Source organism: Cyprinodon variegatus, unplaced genomic scaffold, assembly GCF_000732505.1.
Source record: "Cyprinodon variegatus isolate N-32 unplaced genomic scaffold, C_variegatus-1.0 Scaffold463, whole genome shotgun sequence".
In the NCBI taxonomy this organism is placed as follows: domain Eukaryota; kingdom Metazoa; phylum Chordata; class Actinopteri; order Cyprinodontiformes; family Cyprinodontidae; genus Cyprinodon; species Cyprinodon variegatus.
In genome coordinates this window covers 227,857-253,644 of record NW_015150916.1, presented here as the reverse complement: position 1 = coordinate 253,644, position 25,788 = coordinate 227,857, and the positions used below count along the sequence as shown (strand labels likewise).

Genomic DNA, 25,788 nt, shown 5'->3' with positions numbered 1-25,788 from the left:
ACAGAACACAGTGCCTAAAACACTGATCAGAAAAAGTAATAGTAAGTAATAAGTAAAAGAAAGAAGAGGGACGAAAATATGTATACATCAAATCTAAAATGATGACAATAATATTTATTGATATTGCCTTTGCAGGGTTTTTCAATATTTGGCTGCGTTTACTAAAGATGACATATGTGTTGACAACCTTACACCTGCTAAACACAATGCTTCACTTATCTTGAAGAGTGATCAAATTTGTTGTATGCATATCTGCATGCCTTTATTTTAAGAAAGTGAAAACAAAATTATGAAAATAAGTGATTTTATCTACATGCCAAGATACGTAAAAGTTTTAAGCCCGGATTTGTTGGTGCCTTAAAAAAACATTCATCCAAGTATTATATTCATGGTTTAAATTGAGTTAGAAATATAATTATGGATGTTTAAGATAAGCCATTATTAGGCCTCACCAAACATTACACTTTTAACCAAACTTGGCTTTATAGACACCCTCCAAAAAAATACATCAAAAGGATCAAAGTGGAATAAAAAAACTAAGAAAAAGATCCTTTAACCAACATCAACAAAATCCTTCAGTCAGGCAGCAGCTTGTCTATAGAGGGCGCTATGGTGCCATCCCAATCATACTGCGGGGGAAAAATGTATAGACACAGGCAACAAGATAGGAAATTAAATACCTTTAATATCTGTTTACTAACAAGATATTTCTAATATTTGACTTTACAGTATTCTTATTCCATTGGGGATAAACTCAGGGCCTGTTTTTTGTGTTGGTCGTAAAACATGCGTGTCCATTGAGAGGGGAACCAGCCACATTTCTGTATCTATGCTCTCAAACTTTTGGCTTGCAAATAGCTTTGTGATTTTTTGTGTCATCCCTCATCCAATCAGATTAATCAATGATACCTGTCAAAGTCACACCTTCGGCAAGTTAGAGACATGGGTGTTAATGTCAGTTTCAGATTTAAAAATACAGGGAAGAATAGAGTAGTGAAAAAAAGCAGATAACGAAATTTGGACAAGACCAACCTGACTTAAAATCCAGCCAGAGTGTATTTCTATTTTCTAATCCCTGATCTTTATTGTCTATTGGATGATGCATAGGAGAGCACTAGTTAGAGAAAAATTGAGAACCGCTGTCTAAGACAATACCAGAGAATTATATATGGAATATGGCTTTGAATCTAAACATATCAGCTGTTAGGGCACTACAGAAAGGCTGAATGAATAAAAATAACATTGAACTATTATCATAAGGTGTATAATGAGCTCAGTATTATTTAATGAGCAGGCAAAAGACTTCACCCTTAAAACTGTTGCTCTAAGAAGGTCGCCAAAATCACTGTTGGTAAATCTCTTAAAGTAAAGTTTAGAGATCATTTGTGGGCAGTAATGCAACTAATAAAGCTGCTGTATTTTCTGTCCATAGATTTTTTTAAATATATAATTGTTTAATATATTAAACTAAATCAGTTATCCCAGAGGAATGTCTAATATGTGTTATGTACAAAACAAGGGCTGGTGTCATTTAATATTGCTAATTGGTATCAACAAAGCATTTATTGTCTGTAAAATATCATGATACACCTTTGAAAGTAAGCACTTCTCACCTGTGTGATTATAGACTTTGGGTCCGTCTGGTTGATCTTCAGAATAACTACAGAGGTATCTAATGGGTCATCTGGGCGTCGAGGAGGCCGAAGGTTCGGGTCGGCTACCGGACGTGTCTGGCCCATTATCACACCCACACTGAGGGCTGGAGGCTTCTGGGATGCCACAGGCATCATGACTGAGGAGAGAAGGACGAGTGTCCAGCCCGCCACACCCATCATACCCTACGGAACACAGAAAGAGAAATTAAAAGAAGTGATTAAATACTCACATCCCATTCAATTTAAACACAGAACTACTATAACTATGGCACTGAAGGGCAAACCACGTCTGACTTCATTCAGATGACCCATTTCAACCCTCCTCCACCATCATAGCTAAAGGTTCATCAGAGTTTTATTCCCCCTGGACTCTTACTGCACTCGCATCTCATTTTAACCAGTCCGGCAGAAGACCGCCATGTTGAGCCTGGTTCTGCCAGAGGTTTCTTCCCTATGTTAAGTTTTTCCTCTCCACTGTCGCTTCATGCTAGCTCATCATGGACAGGTTCTCTCAACCTGTGTTTATCCAAGCTGGACTTCCATCTTCCAGGTCCCTGAGTGATCAGCTCACTCAGTCCACTGGATCTCCCCATAAAGCTCAGTATACCATCTCACTAACCAGCAGTCTACAGACTGACTAACTTCATCTATCTCCACTCCACCACCAGTTTCAGGCCTGGGGGGAAAAAGTCCTATTCTTTACTCCTCTTCAAGCATATCTATCAAAATTCAGCGCTATGTTTCCTGCCGAGGTCTGAGCGCCAAAGACTAAAGTAATTTTATCAATAAATTTCTTGTAACTGGCTTTTCTCTCAGTGTCAGTTTTTCAGATCGAAATGTAGTGCTTTTGAATATGTTGTGTTATTTTTCTATATTTCTGTTTTCTAATATGTTATTGTGGTTTTTAATATGTTGCTGTGTTTTTTTAAGCTGTCGTGTTTAAAGATTTGTTGATGTGGTTGTACTTTATGGGGAACCGTACAGAAGTGATGTGACTTGCTACTGGGGTTGTCACAATACTAAACTTTTCAACTCGATACCGATACTAAGGAAAATATTCGATACTCGATACCATTTTCGATACCACAAGGATAAAAACAAAGACTCCAAAATTCTACAGAAATATTTTCATTAATAAATAAAATACAATAAATAAATACAATAAACAATAATAACAATATTTTGAGGTTGTATGCTGTGCACAATATTAAGCAAGCTTGATAAAAAAACATATAAAATTAAAATTAAATGTTCCTCTCTTGGCTATGCTTTGCACACATAACAATGACACTCGCCAAACCGGTTAAGAAACAAAAATAATTCTCAGCAGCTGCACCTCTTACAAAAAAAGAGGTGCAGCTGATACAGTGCCACCACTGGTGGTGGCACTGTATCGATACTTTTAAAAACGAGTATTGTATCTGGATACGTTTCAGTATCGATACTTTTTTGAGTATCGATACTTTTGACAACCCTACTTGCTACTGTATCTTCATCTGATTTAAAATACTCTGGAAACATGAAATAGAAATTAAAAGTGAAGTGTTTCCTTGAAAAGATTATCTTTGACTATTTTAATAACTTTTGAGCTGACAATGACAGCACAACATCTGTGGGAAATTTAATTACAGAAGGTGTCAATCAAAGAATTAAGTACAACACATATTAAAGAAGCAGTCTAATTTTAATCATTTTCATGTGCCAGCATAACAGAGAGCAGTGACATACACTTTTGCCATGTTTTTCTTTTTCTTATTCAACTCTTCAAGGTAAAGTTGCTTAAAAAAATAGGGTAATTGGTCTGGAGAGGCATGCTCAGTGGCAGAGTCAGAGAAAGGAGGTTGTGTTCCACCTGTTTAGGAGAATTTCACCTTGTCTGGAAAGGCAGTCTCACATTTAAGCTTTTGAAAAGCTAGGACTTCATATTTGTTAGAGAAGAAAAATGACAACAAAAGAGCTTTTTCAACAATACTATTACAGGTTTACAAGGAGTCACATCAATAGTAGGGACTACAGAATCTTCTTCACAAATAAAAAAAAATGCTTCCATCAGAGAAAAACTTCATACTTAATTCCTTTACTCACACTGATGCATTTAGAGCTGCTGTTTTCATACCTTTGATTAAAAAAAATAATAATAATGCATGTGCTGTTTAAAGATACAATAACATTGATTCATTATAGTAAAACAAATTATTTGCTTACCATTAAAATTTAAAAAAATAATAATGATAATAATTTGTTGAAGAAGTAAGGACTTGGAAAACCTAATACTGTAGCAAGTAATACTAATCCAAAGTGAATTGGCTTCTCTGTGAGAAATACAAAGGCTCTGATAGGTGATGAGGTGGTTTTCGTGTTGCGATCACTTTTTTATTTACTTTTGGTGAAAAACTGAAGCTACATTTGAGTTTTGAGAAAAAAATTTTTTGTTTTTGTCCATGTCCAGCAAAACCCTGTCAGCCATAAGACAGCATCAAAAAATGCCTAAGAGAAGGAGCAATATCAGATGAAAATGGTGGATCACATAATGCATTGTATCTTAAAAATATTTTTCTTCTGTTTGTAGCTTTCTGTTAAACAGCTGGCTAGCGCTGGCAGCAACAAAGCACTGAGCAGATGTTGTGCAATACGCAGTGTGGTAATATCATATCTAGGGAATGTCTAAATTTCCTCAAAATCTCAGACTTCGGTTTCCCATGAAAAAGCCGCATATAAAAGGCAGACATAGAAGGGTAAATTTTATCACATGGGGTCCCTAGATAATGCTTATCCCATGTAAATAAGGCTTATGCTGCTGAAAGCTTTCTGAGGTGAGACATGTTTTCTCTGTGCTAGTTTTTCCTAGTTTTCCCATATGTTTAGGTGTTGATTTTTGCTTTTGCCATGTGTTAATGTGAAGACTTTGGGCTAAAGCCCAAATTATGTTTACTACAGCTGCTCTATTTCATTGTGTAAATAGTGTAGCTATCTCAATTTATACTAAACAAAAGTAGTAAATAATACATACATCCAGTTATAAAACAATAAAAAACTTATTTAAATATGAAGGAGATTAATTAAGTAATTGAAACTCAGTCAACAGATCAATGAAAAAAACTGTTAGAGGCAGTCAAGGAACATCAGGAGACAAAACTGATTTGCAAGGCTAAAATACTTTAAGTTCCATGCTCACAGTAAGAAGCTTGGCATGAAGATGACAGCAGCTCCCATAATTATGAGCAAACTTAATGGCATTCAGTCTGGACCTTATGCCCAAAATCTTTTTTTTAGTAAGGATGACCATATAAAGTATAAAAAGCATCCTTCAAATACACAGCATGGTAATGACTTTTAGGTGCTAAGAAAAACCGTCACCAATAACACCATTCATGAGGGCCCCTGGTTTGGAAAAAAAAACAAACAAACATGTAAATTGCAAAGTTATTGCCAATGAACCTTCTAAAGCAAGGGTTCTTAAATTTCAGCACTCAAGGTCTTGTGTCCTGCACTTTACAGATGTGTCTGCTTTAACCCACCTCAGTCAAGTAATCAGTGCATCTGCAGAACTGCATACTGAGGAGGCTAATTAGCCATTTGATTCAGTAGCGTGGAAACACACACAGTCAAGGTGAAGGATAAAAAATTTCTGAAGCACTTTAGGCATTAGATTTACCATACGTATTTGTTAGCAGGGAATTTGGTACTCTGACCCAAAAACAGAGGTAGAAACATTACGGTTTGGGATTACATGTTTAACTAAGGGTTTAGTCTCACAGTACAATGTTTGGACCCTCCTCCTTTAACCAGACTGCTAAAGCTATCAGTAGATCAGTACATCAAAAGCAGGATATAAAACCAAGCCAACAAAATAAGTGTCATAGTAAGATGATGGAGTGGAGTAAGATGATAAACTGATTCAGAATGCTGCTGCCCCCATCCTCACTAAACCCAAATCACCCCAGTTCCAAAGTCTTTACACTGGCTCCCTGTATTCATGATGATATCCTTGAGGATAAACTATAAATTATTTCATTTAGTTTACATCCTGAGCAGTTTAGTACCAGAAAACACCAAATATTTATTGTAGTTTTATAAACCATTAAGAACACAGAGGTCTTCTGGTTCAAGTCGACTCTGCGTCCTTAGAACCATACCTAAAAATTCAGAAGACCAAATCAGCTTTCATGCTTTGTTACTTTTCAGAAAAAAATCCCAAATGCTAAAACCTAGAGTTCTTCTCAGTCAAGATTAAAATCTTTTTCATTTTCTTATGTTTTCTCAATGTAGAACACTTTCAAATGTTCTATGAATTTAAATGTCCTTGCACTCCAGTATGCGAAGCTATAGTGAAAGTAAAACAATAACATTTTCCATTTATAACCGATTTTAATATCTCATATGGCCTGCTACTCTTATAATTTCCTTTGAGAAAAGTGCTGACTCAGATATACTGTAAAAATTAAATGAAAATTTATGTGTGAATCTAAACTGTGAACCTAAATAATAAGAATATGAAAAGCATATAATGATGCTTGGAATATATAGAGCTCTTTCTCTTTAGTCTTTTTTTTCTTTCTATTATCTAAAACCAAAAAGTGACCATCCGGAGAGGAGGGTTAAACTTAACTTTTTCTGCTGAATCCTTTATCAGGCTTCATAAGATGCCCTAAATCGCTCTTCCAGTGTCTGCCTTTATTTGAACATAATCTATGCCTGCAGGCTATGTGCACAGCAAAGTGCCAGCGATTAATGGATAAAATAACCCTGAAATAAATGTAATCTGATTTTACCTCATTCGTGGGGGTGTAGAGGGGAAAGATTTCACATCGCTGAAGGCACACATGTGTCTGCATCAATCAATAACATGTACCGAAATGAAGAAAAAAAGTGTGTCTTTCAATGGCATCTGCTAAATGGAGTACCAGTCTAACCCAGAAAAGAGTGAATTGGAGTTCCCAGTTTCAGCACATTTACCTTTCCCCATTTGCCTTTCCATATAATGAGAGCAGATCTAAAAAAAGGCAGATGAGTGGAGGAAATGCAGTGTGAAATGCCTGGGGCTGAATGAGAGCTAATGAAACCATGATGTGAATGCTACGTTGCATCTCAGCCAATTTCTTACACCACCACAGTCCAGCAGAGCTGAAAAAGTTCCCCAGGAGGAAACATCAGATCCTCAAAATTAAGTTACTGTATCCAGATTTCTTCATCTCCTTGCATACAGTACCTGCACATCTTCATCCAAGAATTCTCTCTTTTTTTATTATTATTATTATTATTATTTTTAATTCAAATCTATCTTTCCAGCTGGTGGAATGTGTGTCTAATCCATGTTATTTTAAATCTCGTCTAATCAGGCCAATAAGTGAAGTTACTGTGTTTCAGTGTTCTCTATCTGCCCTGGTGCCTACAGAGTAGCCCGCGGCCCCAGCAGCACTTAGCATACGCCGCTAGATCACACAGGGAGTCGCAGTTGGTTAGTGTCAGCATTTACCAACAAAACCAAATCAGTTTTTCTGGAGTTAGCTTCAGCCCTAACACCACAAAAGAGTGCTATGCCATGTTTTGTAAAATGTTCAGGTACTGTATGTGGAAAGCATACGATAAAACATGGATTTCTGCTAATGAAATTCAAAGAATCAGTTTCTCCAAAAAAGGAGAATATTGTATAAGACCAGTAAAATAATTTCTTGGCCAACACATAAAAGACAGCAAACATGACTTTTGAACCTACACGAATACAAACGTTAAGAAAAATCAAAGCTTTCTTTTCTCAAAGTTCTGCATCCAGTCATAAAGATTGACATTTGAGTCGAATGAAAAAGTGTGTTAGAGCAAGGGACAAAAAGGCTGCACTGTCAGGAGGCCGCATGGAGGCAGCGTAAATCTGATCTTCAAGAGCCGCAGAGCAGAAACATATACAGGACATTGGTTGTGCTGTCATAACTATTTTTTTTTTTTTTAGATGAAAGTACAAGCTTTAGTTTATTTAAAGTCTGGAGGTAAAGTGAAGAAATCCAAACTGACATGTCCAATATGAGGTAACCACATTCAGCGATGAGCTGAAAAGCCATGTTTAAGTTCAGAGTAACAGCAGCCATCTCCAGGACCAAGACATTACTGAACACTTCTTGCATTATTTTGCTGATGGGCTTTATGGGGATGCTGATTTTGCTTTCCAGCACCTGGCTTCTGCCCACTCAAAAATTTACCATTACCTGGTTTAATGATCATGGTCTCACAGTGGTGGACCTCCCTGGCCTAAAGAGGAAAGGGTCTTTGCTACATCGAGCAAGCCCAAAATAAACCCTGTTACCTTTATTTTGTTTAAACCAACCTGGGCTTTCTGGATACCTCAGTAGAGCCACAGGCTGACCCCCTTTATATTACCCCATGCGTATGCTCTAACTCCAAAAAATTGAGAGCCGACTCTCTACACCAATGGATGTTTTTATTTTTTTCCCAGGCATAGATTCCTGTATTCAAAGTGTTTTTTTCATCTTAAGTTTGAATTCTCATTTGCCGTCAGTCATAGTGATTAAATCAACAGGAAAAAAGGCTTAAAACATAACACTGTATCAGCATACTTAAGATGCATTGTTAACTACTGTCAACAATGCTTCCTTAGCAGGAACACTTTTTACAGATTGATGCACTTTAAACTAAATATGAGTCTTCATTACAGATTCCAGCGTTGTATAGAATAACTGGCATAACTGAGTTTAAATCTGCATATAAGACTGGACTGATTTGATTATGTGTTTTAGCATAAAACCTGGATATTTTCTAGTAAAGTGCCTTGAGAATACACTTCTAAATTGGAGCTATATAAACAAACTGAAATGATCCGATTTGAAACAAATCTACATTCTTTTCATCATCATTCAAATCATTTTCTTTAGATTTAGTTTAGATTAGTATCTACAGTATACTTAGAATAAACATTGATGGGCATATTACCAATTGCAGAAACGATGTAATGAGGAGTAACAGCTTTTACTAACTGTTCTTATCAGCAAAGACCAACACTTTAATGAAATACGTTTTGTTTGAATAGAATGTGCAGGCCTTTTGTTTGGCTTTATGCTTCCTTGTTCATATCTACTTGAACAAAGTACAACATTGTTCTTTTTTCCCCTTAAGTTAAATCTAACTCTGTGGAAATTCAAAACCGTGCTTCTGTCAAAGCAAGAGACAACAAACCAAATGCTCAAGTGCGATTTACAGCTAAGAGGCCCTCAAGCAGCTGTAATGATTAAATAGCGTGCCTTTGAGCATACAGTATAGAGTTATCACAACCCAAGGTAATTTTTTTAAATTGAAGCACATCTTTTGCTTCAGCTACGTTACCCCTAACTATTATTAAATAAAGCTCACGTGGGTGTAATTGCCCAAATCCATCAGTCCACAATTGGATTTCTTCACTCATGGCCAACCAAGCACATTTACACAGTGTCTAAAGATGACAGTGCAAATTTAGATCATACTTATGGGTTGATTTTTTTCATAAACTACATTACTTAAAAGTGATATTTTTCCCCCTATTGCGCCATTGTGTATTTGCCTTGCTTTTTAATGCCAAACCATTTTTAAATGCAGAAGCATTGTCTATGTATTTAATTCTGTGGTGTGTACAACTTGATCATCAGCTTTGAGGAGCAACACACATGACACCTACTTTTTGTTATGCATTTCATGCAACTGCCTTTTAAATATTGTTGCTATAACTTTGCAATAATGATAGTCAGTCTCACACTACTGATGATCTGGTAAAGGTTTACTCACCTCAGTAGACTGAATGCTTGAAGTAGCTCCAACTGACAGCAGTAAATGCAACCATTTGCGTTCTTCAGCTAAGAATGATTGAATCATTTGGGGTATTCAGAATGTGTATGAAATATTTGATTATCTTTTCCTGCATAGTCATTGAATTAAAAGAATACAAAAGTAACTAAAATCAAAAGACTATGGCATGACTAATAAAGCAGTTTACTGTATTTTGACAAACATCAAAAGTACATGAAAAATGACAGATATTTTGTATTCGAGAGGACTTGATGTTTTACTGGATGTGCAAAAAGAAATGAGCACTGTCTAGAAAAAACCTGGTTGCATAGCCGTAACATCAGCTTATTTGCGCACGCACGACCACGTATACATCCAGGTTTCCATAAATATATTAAAATTACTTATTTCTTTTCTTAACTCAATAAAAAATGCTAAAACACATCTTTAAAAATTGTTTTATGACTTTTCTGAGACAAATTTGATGTTTTTTGTTTTTTTTTACATTTTCTGCAGTAAACTGCTTGTCTGACAACATCATCGGACATGTTTAGAGTAGTCCGGCAAAATATGATTAAACCATGTTCATCTGCATTTTATTATTTTTTTTTCTTTAGTTTACACACTATAGAACCTAATGTTATATATATATATATATATATATATATATATATATATATATATATATATATATATATATATATATATATATAGTTTAGTATATTTACTATTTTTAGGGAGAGAAAAACATAGTTCAGGCCTTTATCACAAAATAAAATCGAGGTTGATCTGTATCTGGTTGCACATGTGAAAATGAGCTGATGCTACGGATCATTCTTCTGGTACAGATATTATAATATAAATATATAGCCTTTTAAAGAGAGTAAAGCATGCTAGCACCGGTGAGTTGCACAAATATGTATTTAGCAGTATATTCAAAATATAAAAATTCACATGTTGCTTCTAGTTCACTTTCACACTTGCCAATTTATTTAAAGCCTTTACTTTACGTATGATTTTCCTCCGTTTGTTTTTCTTATAAGAAAGCAGAGATTCCTGTAGCTAATCTTTCAAACCCTGAGCAAGACCCTTAACCCCACACTGCTCCCCGGGCGCTGCACAGTGGCAGCCCACTGCTCCCCAAGGGGACAGGTTAAATGCAGAGATGGGATTATTAGAGAAAATAAAAAAAGTGGGAATGATTAGTGGTTCTAAGCAGAATTTTACAAAGGTCATTCAAAATTTACTTGTGGGACTTTAACTGCTGTAATACTGATTTTTATTTTTTTAGAATAAGGAAAGTAAAAAGCACAGAACAGAACTAAAACATCTGGAAAACATCAACAATACCTGGAAGTAATTTCTTTACAAAAAAATGACCTGGAATTCATGAAACTTTTACTGTTCCTCTAGTGTCTGAAAGGTTATGGTGCAACAGTTTTGGAAATTGCCTAAATGTTTTTTATTTGCTGATGCTGTTTTCCCAGCCATGTGCTATCATATAGTGTATGTTATCTTGTGTATAGTCCAAGTCTTTAAACAGACATTGAAATCATGTGTCCTGGTTTGCCATGGGCACAAAGGCATGATGACAGAATGACAGCGTATGATGAGACCAGACAAAGGGACAACTGAAAGACATTGGCTTAAATAAGGCAGGGAATGACTGAACACAGCAATAATCAGCTGAAAGGGCTAGAGACTTCTGAGCAAACATCCACACACCAAGAAACCTTAACTTATCATGCTTTTATGAAACTATCCCTTTGTCCGCTTGTGCAATTGAATCTATTTTTGTGTGTTTTAATACAGTAGTAGCCATTCAAAATGTCCCCACTTTCATTGACTGGCCATTGGCTGGTCCTTGGCTGGTCCCCTACAAATTCAATATTTCTACTAAAATATTCTGTCCTGATTTCTGGACATTAAGATCTAAAGAGAAGCACCATCTCCTTATAATTCAGTGAAAGGGTGGAGTCAGAGTAAAAAAAATTGCATGCCCAGGAGAAGGAGGGGGTCACTCCAGTGGCTGGAAGTTGGAGGGGATTGTGCTGGGAGTGGTCCCATTCAGCTGGCATTTGACTGGGAAGGGCAATTTTGAATGGGTGCTACTGTAAATTTTCTTATTGTCTGTAGATCTAGATATCTAGTTCAATGACCTTTGCTTATCTGTGTTGTCATGTTCTGTTTATTCTATTCTCTTGGTCAGTTTTCCTTTATTTTCAGTTGTGTTTGATATCTTCTTTTATTTAGCACATTCCTTTCTTAGTTGTCTCAAGATGAACTGGCTTGTTAGCACCTGTTTTCTATCACATTTTCTATCACATATCCATGTGCTTGCTTCACCTACAGTTTATATATATATACATATACATATATATACAATTACATCGAGCTAATACCAGAATTAACTTCTCTTTTAATCTTCAGAGCTTGACTCATTTTTTTTTGGCAAAACAAATTCCACAAGGTGTCAAGGAAATTCCTCAGTGATTCTCATGCACATGGAAGCTAAAGCATAACACAGATGCTTCCTCAGTTTCATCTTTTGCATCCATTTGAATTTCCAAATCATAAAAGCGCTCTTTGTTAGGGCTGGGTACCGATTCAAATTTCAACATCTTCTCAAGATGTAGAGTAGATTTTCTCGTTAATCCGATCTGATCTCAAATTGAATTACTAGTAATAAAAACATTATTTTAGCTGTTACATGATATGCATGACGGTGAAGTTATGCTCAATATTGATTAACATTTAACCAAGAATAGATAAAGCATTCAACAGCGGCTGTTGTTGCTCTCTTTAAAATCCCTCTTTGGTCATAAGACTCAATCTTAAGAAATTAATTTGAGATTGGATTCAGAATTAGAAAATCAACACAGCTCTACTCTCTGTGTGAGACCTTGTAAAATCTGCTAATTTTGGAGTCTTTCAAAATAAAATGAACATCTCTTTAACATTCAAAAAAACAGTTTGAGATTACTTTAGTTCTGTGTAATGATGCATTACCCTGCTTAAAGTACCATCAAAGAATGGGTAACCTTTATTTTACCAGGAAGTCCCTTGAGATAAAATCTCGTTTTCGAGGGAGACCTGGGTAAACTGGGGTAAAAAAGGGATTGAAATGTTCAGTGACTTTTTCACTGAAATGTATAGTTAGTTAGTAGGGTTCAAACAATGCATATCTGGTTTGAAGAAGCCCATAGTGTATCAATTACCTACCCCCGCCATTAGCCAGGCTGAAAATGTATACACCAGGTGTTACTAATGCTATGTTGTCCTTAATTCTGAAATCATTATTTGAAATAAACTGTTCTTAGCAACATTTCTGCTGTCATTTTTTCTGTCTTTTACTGTCCAGTTTGAATTATAGCCTCAGTTTACGGTTTAGTTTAGCAGGATATGTAACCAAGTCTCAGACAGCAGGAGCAAATCCTCATCAAGGTTTGATGCCTTATGCAGCCAAACATGGTATTGTTTATTCCTTTTTTGGATACAATTGATTATTTAATCCACTGTTGCCCTTTGGTTATTTCAACCCATCTGCCTATTTTCCACTGACCTCTGTGATCATTACATTTTATCCTAAAAATCCTAGTATTCTAATAGTCTTTTTCAGTGCTTTGCTCCATCCTTGCCTATAAAGAGCAATGTTTTAGCAATGTTTTTTCAGCCTGATTGTCGAAGGCTTAGGAGGAATATCACAGAAGTATCTGAAATGGTTGTTTTTTCATGAAGAAAGCATCCAATAAACTGTACATTAACAATAAACACAGAAAGAACTCACCCAAAGTGTTGAATAATGAAGCAGTAAATTATATCATCTTGTTATTATTTTTTTCATTGCACAGTCAGTATTACAGAAAGTCTTAAACTGCATCTTTCTACTTTTAATGCTTTAAATTCCTTTTTTGTCATAAAAAGTGAATCATTTTTTGTTTCATTCTTTTCACAGATTAGTTAGATATTCTGCATAAATCTCAGCTTCAAACTCCAAGAGGGGGGGGACCAGATTTATTTATGTACATATTCTGTTGGTAATCTGCATGAAATTTGTGTCTGATTTACTAAAGAATCAGCTAATTATGAGAAACTGAGACTGTGTTTTAGGTGCATTTTTTACAAAAGCAATATCCACAAAGACAGAGTTGCAATGCACAACAACTGACTATACAACAAGCTTCATATGTTTTATAATTTTATAAAAACACACCCAATGAAAAATAACAATGACTAACAACTGTCAGTCCAAACCACCTATATACTGTCTATTAACAGTGCCCTGCCAAAGAAACCGCACCCCTTATATACGCAATTGTTCACATTTTGTCTCTTTACAACCACAGTTAGGAGCAAGATGTGTATTTATATCCTTATGAATTTTTTAAGTTAAAACCAAAATAAACGGGGGAAAAAATGAGAAAAAACACGGTGACTGATTTGGCACTTGCCCCCTACAAATATAACTACAAACTTTTTCATATTTTGCTATAAATGACCACAAACCTCAAAGTATTTGTGGGACAGATGAACAACATAACAGAAGAATCTCTCAAGTGAAAGGAAAAGGTTAGATATGTTTTTTAAACATTAAGACAATAAAAAATTTAGGCATGGGTTTGAATACAACTGCAATTATTTAGGTCCTTGTAGAAACCTCTTTTATCATAGCTGCAAGTGTTTAAGGGTATGTCTCTACCGGCTATGAAAATTTAGACAGTGTCACTTTGCTTATTCCCCTTAACACAGCTATTCAAGCTTAGGAAGTTTTTAACTAATAAAATGGGTGGATTGCTCTGGACCAATGATTGAGGGGTATCAAGCTCTGGGTACTCTAACTATTAAATAATGATTTATTTTCCTTTTTTTAATACACTAGGGCTGATAGTTTGGTTACATAGAGCCTTTTTTATTTTGTCTTTCCAGTTGTCCTTACAACAATAGGGAAGAAACTCCTGCTCCAAAGTCACAACAAAATAGTTTGGCCACTGACGCAACTTCTTATTAAACTACTCTAGTATAGTGGTGACAATGGCGTAAGATGCAGTAGTCCGTCCTGTAACTAGAGGATCACCTATTCATACCGTAGCTCAGTCTTTCTCAGTTGTGCCCTTGAGTGAAACATTTCACCAGCAATGCCAACGGATACTTGTTGGGGGGGGGGTGCTTTTGTACAGCACCTTTGCTTGTGTCAGTGTGGCCCAGAGCAACTGTGGCTACAATGTAGCTTGTCACTGTCAGTGTGTGCATTTTTATGGAATGGGTAACTGACTTATTGTAAAGCCCTTTGGAATCCTTTTACCTGAAAAGGGGCTATAAGAGTACAGACCATTTACCATTTAATAAAATACAATATCCTCAGTAATAAAGGAAAATATGCACTCTAATCTGTCGTTCCGTTCTTGGTCAGCCAGCTGCTCCATCAACTTGATAAAACCGTCACATCAATGAAACTCTTCAAGCTGTAGTTACAACCCAACTTTGGTTTGCAAACGTCTCTAATGTGGCAAAGAGACTCAGCAGCTTCTGTCTCAGGGGGATGTTGCATATATTTGCGTGAGGAAGTTATCCTTACGACAGGTTCAATAGGTAATGATTAAATGCTGATTAACTTTAAAAGCTGCTGTTTTAGCTTGCTCTAGGCAGATGTTACGAGGATGTTTTGTCCATAGTGCAACATGCAACAATTGGTTCTGAGCTGGAATTGAGGACCTGAGAGAACCTAATAAAGAATGGTTCTGCTATTTGACATTTTGAGGTCAAATATAATTAAGTCACTGAAGCAGAAACAGTTAAACAAGAGAAAATTGAACTGCAACCTGTATGGAATGCCAAAAGGACGAGATATTTTATACATTTAAAAAAGAACTTATCTTTAGATCTACAAAACAAATGCATAGTACTTCAGATGTACATATCAAATAAACACATCAATTTGTATCATAGTGCCTTTTGCCAATAGACTGATAGAAATAGTCACCAGCCCCACCATGACCCTGACAAGCAGGAGAATATGGATTGATGCATTAATGCATTAATTTGTATCATAAATAAATAACTAATTAAATAATGTAAATTAATATATTTTAATTTAAAGTATTTGTAATTATTTGACAAATAAATTTAGTTCATAGCCATGTTCTCAATACAACACGTTTTATTTAATCCCTCTGCCTTTTAAAAGAAATCATTCCTGCCAAAAGAAAATAACTTACACATTTTTTTAAACCAATGGCTTGCAGCTTAATTTCTGGGCTGTTATGATTTTTTTGTGAGACAGCATCATTTAGGACATATTTCATGTAACACTTTAAAATAGAAAGCAGAATTAATAATTTAAAATTAATAATAACATTTTAACATTTTATGAATGTTTCTACAATGTATTCTATACAGCAGGGGTCGGCAACCTGTCTTTCCAGAGTCACATATGTCTCTTTAATGCCCCCCTTGTGACTCCCTGGAGCTTTTTCAAAAATATATTAAAATGGAAAAAGATGGATTTTTTTTTTGTTCTGTTTACACAATACTTTTAACTAAAAAAATTTCTGTCAACGATGAATTGCATCATAGCCTGCAACACACGTTTCAGTGCCGCACAGTGCCATGCAGGTGGCTGTGGTAAACAAACTGGGGGGTGTGTCTTGGGCCATGAATCCCAAAAGGGAAAAAATGAAGATAGCTGATGAGAACAGATGATTCAAAGAAGAATGGACTGAATTATTTGTTCATTAGCAATGTTGAAGGATTGCCTGCATGTTTGCTTTGTAATGAGAAGTTGTCAACTAATAAAAGAGTAATTACGAAATGCATTTCCAGGGAAGATATGCTTAATTTGTAGCCAATCACCAAATTGGGAATGAGAAAAAATGCATATGGCTAAAGCAACTGCAACAAAACAGCAGCTTGATAATAGAAAAAATGTAAATTATGTTATTTTTGCATGCATTCAAAGAACAATTTTATACAGAGAGTGGTTTAGTGGGAAGAGCAGTCAAATGTTTTGCCTGTTTAGAAAGATTCATGATGTTCTCGATTTAAGAGAAGACTTGGCCACCCACCTTTATTGTTTCTCAACCTAATTTGGCTCCAATAGTTCCGTGTAAAGCTCACCATGCTTGACGCTTTCTCTTCCAGTCTGTAATAAGCTCTGTGTCAACTGGGAAAAGAATTTGAAAAACTTGCAGATGGAGGTGTGACATCTTTGGCAGAATGTTTCAGGACATTTACCTTGTCTTCTTGCTTTTTTATTTTAATATACTAAATATAGTTTTCTATTGTCCATTTGCTTGATGTTACATCAGCAAGTGTTTGCGGATCTTGTTCAAGTATCAGTATTTCAACTTTAAAAAAATAACAGCACAGGAACAAGAAAACAAATCAGAAAAATGGTCATGTTCAAATACAGCGGCCATGAAATCACTTATGCGTGACTGATTGGAGCAAAACAAACATCTTTGCAGCCGACATCTCTGTGTTCTGGGAACATATAAGATATGACCTGTTGTTGGTGAAGTAGTAGCTGCACTCGATGGCTTCTGCTCTAATCATGAAACATATAATATAAAAGACAAGAAGATAAAACAGAACACAGAGCTGAGGAACAAAAACCTTCAGTTTCCTTCACTGAAAAGAGGGCCTAACAAATCTTGCTAACAATTGGAAGATGATATGTTTTATTTGTTTGTTTGGGTTGGTTCATAATATAAAGGATTCTATACAGATGCTCCTGATTTTTTCCAGACTCCTTAGAGAAAATGCATGAAAGACAGATGTTGTAGAGCTGTTGAAATACACCACTTAGACTGGATATGCTTGTTTGTGTGTTTTAGGTTTTGTTTTATGTACCGAGACCTCGGAGCAACATTAGCTGTCTTTGTGTCTTACATGTGCAGCAAGAAAAAAATCCCAGAAACAAGTTAATTTAAAGTGCACAAACAGAGTCCCTATATGTTGGGCTAAAAATATTAATGAGACTGACATTTTGGTATTCATCAATGCGTTCCTTGGTATTTATATGAATTTTAAAACTACAAGCGGGACTAAGCAATAAAGCAATAAAGCTTTTAGATATACTAAAGTTATATAAAATATGTATTGTTAGCACTTGTTGTTTGGCAATTATTTTGTTAATTAATATCTAATCTAGCATACTGTACTCTTATAAAGCTTCCAAATGCAAATGCCACTGATAAAATCAGGAAAAAAATCATTTAGTCAGGAGCACCACATGCAAATCAAATGATGACTTCAAAAGGAAATGGAAGCATCATTTTCGTTTTTATTTTGTTTAATACTGTTTCTTATTTATGCCAAATCACATGCAATATACATTTTTTACCACATCAAATGCATTTAGAAAAAGAAAAAGAACTTTATTGATCTCACCGGGGAGCTGTGTGGGGTCTTGCTCAGGGACCCAGAGTGCAGGCTGTGGGGATCGAACCGTGTACTTGCAAACTTCTCCGAGCACAAGCACAATGCTCTAAAAACTAGGCTAACACTCCCCCAAGAAAGATAATGCTGCAAGCTGCTGTAGTGTGCAGCATGTCTGTTTATTGTCCCATATAATATTTACTATGTATTTTTTTCAAACTTATTTAAAATATATGCTTAGCCTTCACTCATATATTCACTTAAACATTTTCCTGCTCTCACATGCTGCTCATGTGCACCATGCTATAAAATCCCCAGAGTTTGGATTCAGGTATCTGAGTAATAAGGACATGGTCTTATGCTGCATTCACACCGGACACAGCAGGAGCAGCAATATCACGTCTGCTGCTTCCTTTTTGCTGCTTGTACCAGTTTAGTTCTGACGCGCGGCTGAAACAGCTTTGCTGCTCTGGCTGTGCGGTCGAAAAGTGGGTCTGACGCGCGTTGGGCGGAGCTTCCCTATCCTTTCTTTGCCTTGCAGCTATATTTGCTGTGATCAGTGGGAATAAAGTAGTTTTAATATGTTTTTAAGAGAGAAAATCCACCTGAAAACTTAATCAGTGCAGTCAGTTCATCCAGATTACCATCCTGCCTTACAATATTATTTCTATCGGAAATACATCTTGCCAGAAGCCAATAGATGTGCTAGCTTCAATACAGAAATGTTTCGGACCAATGAAATTCAGTGACCTGTACGACGACTAATCGCCATCCAGAGTTGGAAGGCTGAAGGAAAACAAACAAGCAAAACAATGCGATTTTGCCTGTGTGGATGGGAAAGATCTTTGCATGTTCCTCCTGGCGGGATTTGGTAAGTATTTAGTTTATCAGTTAACTCTGCTACTTGTAAACACTGGTTAATGGCGGTGCCTCAAGGCAGCGGCCAAGAACAGCTCTCAACAATTCCATGAAATATGCCGTTCAAAACGCTACAGACCAGGCTTCGTTCGGGCATCTGTGACCGCCAATGCCTGCTGTAGCTATGGTCACAAAATGTTTTAAATACAGCGACTCTCGACCGTTTAAAAAGCTGCAGAGTGCTACAGGCAGATGTAAACTAAACAACAGCGGACTCACTTACCAGGCCAGGCCGAAGAAAAAGATGCGCTAGACGGAGGAAGAAAGGCTGCAGAGGGGGGGCTAATGGCGAAGCTAAGGAGTAATCCTCACAGACCACCGCTACCATCAATCATTCTCTCCAACGTCCGCTTGTTGGATAGCAAAATGGATAATCTGTGACTCAAACTCTCTTCAAAAAAGGAAATATGTAACTGCTGCGCCATCATTCTGACTGAAACTTGGGTGCATCCAGCAACACTGGACAATGCTATTAGCCTGGAGGGACTAACGCTATAAAGCGCCGATAGGAACAAACTTCTGCTCTCCCGACATTGAGTTTCTGACTGTTAACTGCAGACCTTTCTATCTGCCCAGAGAGTTAAGTGTGGTCAGCATTACTGCTCTTTATGTGCCCCCCAGCGCTAATACAAAAGAGGCCATGAAGACTCTATATCAGGCTATCTCTGAGCTCCAATCTGCAAACACAGAGGGCATTGTTCCTGGACTTCAGTTCAGCTTTTAACACCATCATCCTACAGCATCTGATAGGAAAACTAGAACAGCTGGGCTTCAATACACCCCTCTGCAACTGGCTGCTAGACTTCCTCACAAACAGACCTCAGTCAATCCAGCTTGGACAGAACCACAGGCTCCACTCAGGGCTGCAACATTATAAATTACCCCTAACACCCCACCATGGACTGTTCTCCCTGCTGCCCTCTAGGAAGAGGCTTTGAAGCACCCAATGCAGGTCCAGCAGATTCCAAAACCGCTTCTTCCCCACTGCCATAATACATCTCAATGTTGAATAAAATGGTGGAAAAAATATTTGGGAAAACTGTAAATCATATACAAGTCTTATGTTAACATTTGGTCACCATATTTATATTTTATCACTACTGCACTTTAAGAAATGGAACTGTCTTGAGAGCTGTACTGAACTAAATTTCATTTGGTATAAACTCTGTGTGTACAAAATGACAATAAAGTTATTCTAAGTCTAAGTCTAAAACAAATCTATCTGTAATCAAACATTACAACTGCTACTACTGCTATGACTGGCTAAAACCTTGACACAGGAGGCAGATACAATTCAGCTCGAAGTAATGTAATACATGTCCTTCTTTCTTGTTAATATTCTGTACATGAGGCTTTCCAGATGGATGCCGTTTAGAATTCAACATGAACTAAACATATCTATCCAGCTTATGCCAGGTTAGGTATGACCTACTTTTTGATACATTTTTAAAAAACTATTCAAGTACTTAAGGGTTACTAATTGATAATTGCAATGTAATAGGATCAATTAATCCTTGACAAAAATAAAGCAGACAAAGCAGAACATTTGTTAATACAACAGTCTTGATCCCATCCCAACATGCATCATTCAGTATTAGCAGGCAGTCAGAGTGTGCAGAGGTGGGTACATTGGGCATCAAATTGTAAAATTCCTGCCTGGTTTTTCTTCATCCACTTAATTAAGCAGAAGGCTTTAAATTATTGTTCTCAAACCAAAATCCTTGACTGGTGGTGTTTTGCAACATTCAGGTGTCCCTTCACCCCCACACCTAAAGTAAACTAAGTCACCAGCATGCAGTACAGCTATGAAGGGCTCTTCTGGGGAGATCATAATGGAGTCATGTATATTGAAGCAAAGATGCATATGAAACTTGCCAGATAAAAGTCCTTCAGGACTGGAATTTAAGACCACTGGTATAAACAATAGTCAATGCTGTAAAGCTGGAAATGCATATGAACTAATCTCTGTACAGGCTGTTTACTTTTTACAACCTTAATTATTCACCTCTGAAAGTGAGGTACATTCTTCTGAACTTAAATAGTGCTGCATGCTTTTCAAAAAAGAACATCGAAAGGATCTCCTCTCAAATCTTTAATAGAGATATATATTTTTTTACTTGTTTAAATAAAACAAAACAATGAATAGAACACAGTTTGTGGGGCTTTTTCTACTTTTATTATAGCCCTTTGAGAGAGGCTACGAGGTGCACTAAAACTTCATTTACTATTCTTTTGTTTTTTGTATTGATCAGTATTATCTCGAACTATGTGGGTCAGAAGCTCATCTTTCTTTGTAGACTCTCAAATGCCTGTGGAACAGGTAATCTGCTCATTTAAATAGTTGGAGCAATTAAAATTGGTTTGCCTCCAACAAAAGACAGACTCATGTCACCTGCAGAAATACTTGCATAACAATTCTTAGATGTAACAGAGATGGATAAGAAGCTCAGTACAAAGAGCAGGTGGCAAAATGGAAAAACAATCATCTCAACCTAAATGAAAACAAAACAAAGGAGATGTCATGGTCTTATCACTGATGCCTGGTCTGATCACTCATTTCAACACCTTCATAGTTCCACCCAGTTCTCTTTACCTGCTCATCTGAACCACCTGCATTAGTCTCTATATAACCAGCCTCCAGACCAGACCTGTCCAATCCAATCAACTTTATTTAGTATATAGCACATTTAACAACAAAAAAGTTTCCAAAAACAAGCAAACAAAAAACAAAACACACACACACAAAAACTAAGTAAGGGTTTAAAATTAATAAATAAATAAAAAGGACCACACAATTAAGCAGTGTTAAAAGCTAAAGACTAAAAGTGGGTCTTAAAGTCTTAGGAAAACAGTTGTTCCAACCGTTGCATTTCCAGATTCTCACAAGAGGTTCACGAATTTACATGAGTAAATAAAGTGAATGTGATTGGTCGTTTATGAAGGTTGTTGTGGCAGAAGGTTCACAAGCAAGTTGTGGCCGGTGTCTTGGAAGCATTTTGCTAAACAGCTAGCAACTAGAGCTAGGAGGTTATCAATGGGAAATACCATTGGCACAATCTGCCACATTTGAAGAGGTTTGGAGACACTGGTGACACCAAAAGTTCAAAGCCCCACAGCTCTGGAACTGCTGTAGCTAGAGGTCTGAAATTGTCTGCATTTGTGGTTGACATGTTGTAGTATATTACAATGAGACATGCTTATTCGCAGGCATGTCTTTATTACTGCTCTTAGAAAAAGATATATTATTATATATTGTTTCAAGAATAAAAAAAGCAACTCTGAGTTATGTTTGAACTGATACAGCTTATGCTGTGTTTTACTCGCACTATTTAATTTATATTTTCAAATACAAGAAGGTGTTAGCTTTCAAATGATGTATCACACATGTAATTTGGGCTTACAGTTAGTTATTTGCTTTTCCCATTTGGGTATGCAAAATAGACCAGGATTACTTCAAATTGGGTGGGTTTTAAGAGGCTATGGTACCACCAAGTTTGGTTAATTTTGAACATACAAATTCCTTTAAAAGTTTCAAGTCAGAGATGGCACTGCCAAACACCATCGCCTCTGGTTTGCTCTCATTTAGTTTCAGAAAATGTTTTGATAACCAAGCCTTGATGTCACCCAGACAGTCGAGTAGGGGTATTAGGGGGGTGGGGCTGTCAAATAAATTTGACAATAGTCTGCATAGAAATGGTATGCTATACCAAAATAAGTTAAAATCTCTTATAGTGCAAACAATAAAGGTCCCAGGATAGAGCACTGAGGGACTCTTCTAAACCACTGCATCGGCTTTGGACTTGCCCTCTGGATCATCGTGCTTGTATTAGTCTGTTTGGTTCTGATCTCCTGACTGACCACCAATATATCAGCATCTGGGACTTTCTGTGCGGCCACCACTGCACCGCATTGACAGTCAGCCAGCTGGGACCATCCTCTATCTCAGGATTTAAACTGAACTATAAGACCAGGTTAGCGACTCACACGTTCATAATCATTCACTACCAGAAAGACATGGTTCCCTAACCTGTTGTCTCCATCTGCAGAGGTTTCTGCCTTAGACATCGACACCACTTACTCAGATTCTGTTGTCAATAAAGGTTCTGAGAAATCTGTTAGTCCTCTTTATATAGTGGATCATTCATTTCTGAGTCTGACAGCAGATGATTGTAGATTTTATAAGAAAAGAATAAGTCGAACCCTTTTACAATCATGGGGGAGGAGGGGAGGTGGTGGAGGAGTATAAATACCTTGGTGTTCACCTGAAAGAGAGGGTGCTTCAGTGTTTGCAGCAATATAATACATATTAGGGGTCACCAGATGGTGCCCGTGGTTATCAAGGGGCCCTCAAGGACCACACAGGGTGCCCTCGGCGTCTTCTGAAAACAGTAAAACTCACTAGTGGGTTAAGTATGTGATTTAATTTTATTCTTTTACTCTTCTTTTTTTAATCACACTTGAATGTATAGAGATTCCAAAATGACAATATCTAAAAGAAAATTAGAAATTAAAAGAAACATTCAAAATATTATGCATGAAATTTAAGTGAACGCTGACTCCTCCAGTTCATAGGTCAGTATTGGTAGCCCTTCCTACTGAGTAGCTCCTGGCCTAAAAAAAAGTTTTGTGACCCCTGCTACATATAGTCTATAAGTCTGTTTTCAGCTAGGGGCTTCTTCAGTTCAGTTCAGATTCAAGACAAACAACTACAAAACTCCGTCCTGACTTCAGCCATTTAAATCTACAACAAATGATGAGTTACTACAACATTTAATTTCCCTTTCGGAATTAATAAAGTATTTTTGAATTGAATAATATTTATAATAATTAATGTGCCTACTCTTTCCTTGCAAATTAATCTGTGGTAGACCAGCAGGTTTATCTTAGAACAACACTTAAAAACAAAAAGAAATCAATAGGCAGCTACAGTACAGTTGGTGATGAATTCAAACGAATAATAATATGAATTGAGAATAATTATTCTCTATAGTTCTATAGTTCAAGCAACATTAAAACTGAAGTCCTCATTTTCCAGGTGATTAATTATGTTGGACTAATGACAATAAACCACTAATGTGGTTATAAGCTACAAATGAACCTATGAATCTCTGTCTATTTTAAAGATTTGTTCAGTGATTTCAGCAAGGTATATTTTGTTCTGCTGATTATGATCAACACATTTTCCACACACATAAAAAAAAAATAGGTAAGTAACCAAAAGAAGAATGCAGTAGCCATCAAATATGTGAACCAAAGACAGTTTGTGACAGGTGTGGAATGAGATCAATGATGCTAAGAGTAGCTATGCATCATATAATAGTCACAGAAATCATGGTGCCAGTTGGTCAATTCAGAAAAAACAGCAGGACCTTGCTCCCGGTATCCAGGTCCCTTATTAAGAAATATTTAATCAGTTTCTAACTAACCATTTCTTGTTATAAACATATTTAAAAGACAACAGCTTCAAATCACCCACAACCATGTCCCCTTTTTCATTCAAACTACAAGGGAAGAAAAAAAACAACTTGGCAGCGTTTATTGTGTTTATTGATTCTCTGTTTTTTAATTACAGTTACTCTAAGCTACAAGGCTTTTACAGAAGCACTGAAAACAAAATAAAAGCAAGCCAGCAAGCTTAAATTGTAAAAAAGAAAAAAAAAAACATCTTCCCAACATGTCAAACCCCTGCAAAAGTAGAGTGAGGATTTATTTTCCTAACTGGAAACCACCACTACACTGTTAATCTTGTGTGAAGGACAAAGGTCCTAATAAAAGAGATAATTGTCCATCATCGAGTGGGACCTCATTGTAGAGATGGCAGCTCCTCCATAAGCATACACCCAGATATATCCCATCTGTCATAAGAAAGACTTGGGATAGCTAAGAAGGACCTTTTGAGCTTTCTTAAAATTATATTTACTCCTGATCTGTAATAAACAGAAAATGTTTGATGCATGTATGGATGAAAATATGAAGAAAAAAATTTATACAGGTTTAAAAAAATGGAATAAAGACCTGGAGCCTGGAAGCTCCAATAATTTTGTATATTCAATTTTCTAAAATGAGCGCTGAATGAGTTTAAAGCACTATTGCCTTCTCGAGTTTGATTCCCACCCCAGAGTCTTTCTGCATGGAATTTGCATGTTCTCATCCGCGCATGCGGGCTTTGCATAGCTACTCCAGCTATCAACATTGCAAAAATGTAATTGTTAGACTGATTAGTTCATATAAATTTTGCTTAAGTGTGTGTTAGCATGGTTGTGTGCTTCTGCATTGCCCTGTCCAGGGTCTACTACCTGTGAACCACTGGAGATACATGTAGGCACCACCCCCCTTTGTGAGAGGTGTTAGTTTTTTATTAAAATGTTGCTATCCTGAAAAATACCTGTATAAATACAATAATTATCGACCAAATTACATACTTTTTAATACCTCAAGAAAGGTTAAAAAACAACTTGACTCCAATTTTTGTGCTTAAAATGTCTTCATTCTTAAATTCTCTGAATTGATTTCTTAATTTTAAATTTTACATGCAGATTTGATTCCCCCAAAAATAGGGGATCATCAGTAACTTATCCTTGCCTACTGACATATGTTTTGTCACACATGGGTTATGGGTACAGTATGTTTTTGAAAGCAGAAGTCTAAGTGTAGAAGTCTATACTATAATTGCTGCACTGAACTGTTCAATCTGTGCAAGGGAATTTTGTCTTAGGGTGAAATGAACCAGTCTCTGTCTAAAAGTTTGGTTAGGTCTGAAACTTGGACCAGGATGTTGTGTTTGAAGCAAAATCCTTCTCAATTTTTCAGATGACCCAGCAACAATGTAAATGTTTTAGCATTTGTTCTTTGCCAGACGAAGCTCCACAGTTTTAGAGAGCTTTTTTGTTAGGGTTCTGTTCCTTTTCCTTTCCTGTGGTCTTTGCAGGTATTTGTTCTGTTGTGCTTGATGGATTAGTAATGTGATGACAGAAGGTTTGTGATCCAGTAAAAATTAAATGCTGATCTGTGTGCTCCATGTTAACCTTAATCTTGTAACTTTGCTTCCATCTCTTTCCATTTACACCATTAC

At 36.5% G+C, this 25,788-nt stretch overlaps 1 protein-coding gene across 1 annotated transcript in view; it reads right to left on the bottom strand.

The window, feature by feature from the left end:
* LOC107094088 (glutamate receptor ionotropic, NMDA 2A-like) overlaps positions 1-25,788 on the bottom strand; it is a 185,431-nt gene that overhangs the window by 128,053 nt on the left and 31,590 nt on the right. The window contains exon 3 of the mRNA XM_015389502.1: positions 1,614-1,838. Coding sequence (XP_015244988.1) covers positions 1,614-1,838 — 225 coding nt within the window. The remainder of the gene's footprint in view (positions 1-1,613; positions 1,839-25,788) is intronic.